The 5,148-nt window shown below is 46.0% G+C and overlaps 1 protein-coding gene across 1 annotated transcript in view; it reads right to left on the bottom strand.

Moving 5' to 3' along the window:
* Positions 1 to 5,148, bottom strand: part of kcnv1 (potassium voltage-gated channel modifier subfamily V member 1) — a 14,556-nt gene that overhangs the window by 2,429 nt on the left and 6,979 nt on the right. Inside the window, exon 3 of the mRNA XM_005744106.1 lies at positions 1,970 to 2,637. Coding sequence (XP_005744163.1) covers positions 1,970 to 2,637 — 668 coding nt within the window. The remainder of the gene's footprint in view (positions 1 to 1,969; positions 2,638 to 5,148) is intronic.

Here is a 5,148-nt window from a genome sequence, read left to right as displayed (position 1 = left end):
TATTTATATGCATATAAAAAGCTTTCTGGAATGTTCATTTCACAACGTCAGGGTTTGGAGATCCTGGTGATATTGTTGGATCTTCAGTCCTGATCTTTAGTTCCCTCGGTGGTTCCCGATCGTTTTTAGGTCACAGGAGATGAAGCCTCTTCAGGACTCTGGCGTGTGATGTGCTCAGTGAGTGTGTTTGTGCAGCAGACCGTTAGTCACCCTCAGCTGTTATACCTGCAGATTACCCTTGTAACCTATTTTTCTCTCAGTTTTACAGCCCGACTTCAGTCTTTGCCTTTTCTCTGTATTATTTATTTCAATAGTTTAAGATGATTAAAGTTCCTCCCTCTGCCTTTTCCTTTTATTATTCATGAGCTGAGTCCAGGGATGATCAGCCTTCCCCAAATCACTCAGATCAAAGCGCTCGTACGTCAGCCTGACACGCTCGGGCTCACGTAATCATACTTCCTCGCTCATTCGCCAGGATGAGAATCTATATATATTCTGGTCTTTGTTGTCCTCGGAGAACCTCCCGGCTGTAATCTCACAGCAGCGGCTTCGCTCTGACAGGATTTCCATTTCTTCTTCTCTCCCCGGATCTTTGCATCATGTCTTAAATCCGTCACATGCAGCGCTCTAATAAAACTGCCATTTCAGGCGAGTCTGATCTCACACCTACTTTTACAGGAACTCATTTCACACTCCAACCCTCTGCACATCCTCCTTCACTACATCCATGAACCTCCACCTGCCTGCAGCTCCATCTTCATCCTTCACCCTCCCTCCTCTGCACATGCTCAGACCATCTCAGCCTCTCTGACTCTGAGCCGTCCCTCACGTCCAGCCTGCTCACTGAACACCTGAACACCTTCAGCTCGGCTCCACCCATCACAGCAGGTCTCACCTCCATCCTTTGACCTTCCCTTTTCACGGTGTCCTTCTGTCACACTTGCCTCCACCCGCTCCACCTGCCTGCACTCTCTTCGTCACCTCTCTGTAGACGGTTGAGCCCAGGTATTTAAACTCATCCTCTGCTCCAGCATGTTCACCTGCCCCTCTCTCATTCGCACACATGGATTGTTTCATCTTCTACAACTTTCATTCCTTTTCTCTCCAGGCTCACCTTCACCTCTGCAGAGCAGACCTCCACCTGCTCTAAGCTCTCACTGGAGATCATAAAGACTCCTGCCTGACATCATCTGCAAACAGGAAGGGCCTCAGAGCAGATCCCTGATGTACTCCCACCTCCACCTTTATCCCAGCTGTCACTCATACGCACCCTCACCACTGTCTCATAAACAGTGCAAATGAAGGCTTTCAGGTGCTGATGTGGTATTTTGTGCTAAAACCTAAAGATAAGTAGTGCTGCTGCGATGCACATGCAGAGCAGGAAAGCCTTTAAAGTAACTCATTAACAATTATCATTGACCGGCTGGAATATATCCAACACGTTTCATTTCTCCTTTGTTAAGATATTTGAGTTTAAAGAAAAGACAGAGCAGCTGGAAATGTGATAAGAGTCAGTGAGACTGATCCTTTCTTAGAGTATTTGAATCTGAAAGGTGTCTGCTCGTTTACTCTCAGAAGATGATGATGATGCTGAAGATCTTGCCTATATCTCAATTTCTTGTACAGGAGGAAGAACAGAGTTCCTGCTGTGAGCAATTCAATTCAGTTTTATTTACACAGCGCCAAATCACAACAACAGTCGCCTCAAGGAGCTTTATATTGTAAGGTCGACCCTACAATAACACATACAGAGAAAAACCCAACAATCATATGACCCCCTATGAGCAGCACTTTGGCGACAGTGGGAAGGAAAAACTCCCTTTTAACAGGAAGAAACCTCCAGCAGAACCAGGCTCAGGGAGGGGCGGGGCCATCTGCTGTGATTGGTTGGGGTGAGAGAAGGAAGACGGGATAAAGACATGCTGTGGAAGAGAGACAGAGGTTAATAACAGGTATGAGGAGTTTTTACCTGTCGAGTGCCGGCCCAGCTTCAGCATGCGGAGCGACCTCAGGAGGCGGAGCACCTGCACCACACGGCCCATGTTCTCCAGCTCAGTGGATCCTCCGTGGAGGTTCTCCACCGCCAGTGTCACGTAGAACGGGAGGATGGCGAGCAGATCGATCACGTTGGGAATGCTCCGACTGAATCGGCACTTGTCCCTGACGCAGAGGAACCGAAGCACCAGCTCGATCGTGAACCACACAACACACACGTATTCCAGGGCGTCGAAGAGCAGCGGAGCGCCGATGCCGAGACCACCCGCTCCAAAGTCCTCACCTAAGTCCAGCGAGATGAGCACCATGTTGATGACCGACAACACCACGAAGAACATCGAGAGCGAGCCAAAGGTCCGAGCAGCACGCGATGACTCGGGTTTCTCAAGGACGTCCCAGAGGCGGCGGCGAGTGCCTGGGCAGGCGACGCCCGCAAAGTCCTCATCCCCATCGTCGGCATCGAGCTCCCGTTGTACCTCGAGGCTTTCCTTCTGCTCCTTGCGGCGGTAGTAGCGCTCACGGCAGCAGGGTTTGATGCAGAGCTCGTCGATGCCCCAGTACTCGATCTCCTGTAGGAAGGAGATCTCACACAGCTCCTCCATGACGTGCAGGTGACCCGTCTGGTAGTAGTTCATCACGTACCTGTGGACAAACACAAAGACACAGGTGAGCTCAGTCTGCACGATTCTGACTGAAGAAACAGTCCAAACAAACATCCAGAGTCTGGATCAGAGCAGTTCAGGGTGACGGTCCAAAGCAGAGACCTGCCAGGCTTCAGTGCTGTTCTCCTGCATCCTTCTAAAGTCCAGCAGTGGGCGACTCCTCTGAAGCCTGATTGGACAGAAGTCTACGAGGAGGTGATCCCCCTGCTTAGCCGATCTCTGGGCTCAGTGACGTCCGTCCTTATGGCTTGAAAGAGCCTTGGCGTCCTTCATCTGAGATAAACCAAAGTCCTCTAATCGTCACCTGTTCATGGAGCCAAAATAAAATTTATAAGGTGAACACGACCGCCGCCATGTCTCTTATGTTAGTGAAATCTCACCATATTGGCGTGATGAACGAAAGGTGGATTAAACTAAAAACCAGGACAGAGTCATGTGGTAGCGACCGCAGAAGTAGACAGGAAGTCCCGCTAAAGGGACTTCAGTCAGACTGAGACCAGAAACCCATCAGGACGGAAGGACTGAGCTCAGAGATCAGCTGAGCAGGAGGAACACCTCATCAGAGACTTCTGTCCAATCAGAGGAGCCGCCCCCTGCTGGATATCACAGTATATGTTCATAAACCTTCAAATTTATTTGGTTTAAATTAGAGATGGACTGATCCGATATTACCTATCAGTATCGGTCCGATACTGACGTAAATTACTGGATCGGGTAACGGAGAGAAATAAAAAATGTAATTCGATCCATTAAATATCAGAAAAGCACCTCACAAAACTTGCTACATGGCGTAACTCAGCTCATAACCGTAGCACGTGGGAGCAGTGTGGTCACGTGATAGAGCGGCTGTTGTGTTTGTAGCATCGCTACCAAACCAGCATTTCATCTCCGAGGAAGTAAGTTCATCTCTGAATGTTTGTAAAGCTTAACCGATATATGGAGCGACTGCCTCCCCCTCCCTCTCCTGTTGCTGCTTCAATCATGATCAATGATCAGCTGATCGTCTCTCCTTTGTTTTTGGCCTACTTTGCACCAGAAAGAGGAAACCAGCAGCTGAACAACAGCAGCACGTTTAAGCTTGATAAGCTGCTGTTAGAATGTATTTAATATTACTTTCTACTCGAGGATCTTTTTCTATGCAGCTGATGCTGGTAACTGTGCAGGGGCGGATCTAGCATGGTTTAGCCAGGGGGGCCGATAGGGCATTAACAGGGAAAAGGGGGCACAGAGACATACTTTTCTTTCTTATTCTCATTTAAAATGTCGAGCTTTTAATAAATAATTATCTGAATCTTACACCCAAAGTTTTAATCTGATGTAAAATGTATAGAAGTCCATTACTGTATATAGTAACTGTTAAGTCTAATATACCCTAGTAAGCTATAGTACTTTTTCCATCTGTGCAGTTCTGTTGAAGAAAGATGTTGAATCTATTTAATTATTCTTGAAAAATAATTTATTTCTGTGCATTTTTTCCACCCTGCATCAAATTAAAGTTGATTACGTCGATTAAGCATCATGAGGTGGGGGGTGGTTCCCTATTTTTTTTTGCTGGGAGTTGGAACCCTATTAGTTAGGTTGCTTAATATTTCTGCTAAGTTCTCTTTAAAATACCAGAACAGGGAGGATGGAGCAGGTTTAAGTTTATTAGATTGATCAGTTTTGCTGAACTGTGAAATATTTTGGCTGCAGTGTATTTTTTACATACAGTATAACAGAATAGCTTTAGTGTTGTTGTTTATTTAAACTTAAGTATGAACTTATACAAAATGCAGTAAGATATTAAAAAAACGTTTTATTGATTAAAAACACTATATCGGATTCATATCGGTATCGGACATAAAAAAGTGGTATCGTGCCATCTCTACTTTAAATCAGATGTCATGAAACAAGAAGAAGAAAAGACAGAAGGAAACTTTATTTTCATGTGTTCAGAGCCCCTCACCGTCTGAGCGCGCCCGATCAAGGCACGATGCTTGCCGTCAGCGTGCCGGACGTGACCCTGCTATTTTACTGCAGAAAACTGAGCTGACTAAGCATGCTCACTCTTCACTTCTTCACCCTTACTAATCTGAACGGAGGTCACCTGAACATAGACCGCCAGGTGTGAAGTGAAGCTTCCTCTGAGCGATGGCAAAGATAAAAGGGAAGAAATGCGATCGAATTTTAAATCAGATGTCATAAAAATATAAAAACAGACAACAACACCTAAAAATCTGCCTGTGTGTTGATGGTGTTGTCATGGTAATCTGAAATCCTGGCCACATGATGAAAACAAAAACGCTGAACTCAAACTAACTCTGGAAGCTAAAAAAACCCTCAAATAATTGATTTAAATAAAAACTAATAAAAAATAGAAACCTATAACGTCTGCAGCTCTGAGTGCTCTTACATGTAGTTTTTAATTTTACGAGTCATCAGCGCCGTGTCTACAGCAGCTACAGGCAGGCCTGGGCCCTATTTCAGGAAGCCGGTTTAGAAAACTCAGAGT

The sequence above is a fragment of the Pundamilia nyererei genome, unplaced genomic scaffold (assembly GCF_000239375.1).
Source record: "Pundamilia nyererei isolate P.nyererei 1_Seehausen unplaced genomic scaffold, PunNye1.0 scaffold00139, whole genome shotgun sequence".
In the NCBI taxonomy this organism is placed as follows: Eukaryota; Metazoa; Chordata; class Actinopteri; order Cichliformes; family Cichlidae; genus Pundamilia; species Pundamilia nyererei.
Note: the sequence above shows the minus strand (reverse complement) of the source record. Positions and strands in the feature narration are given on the sequence as shown.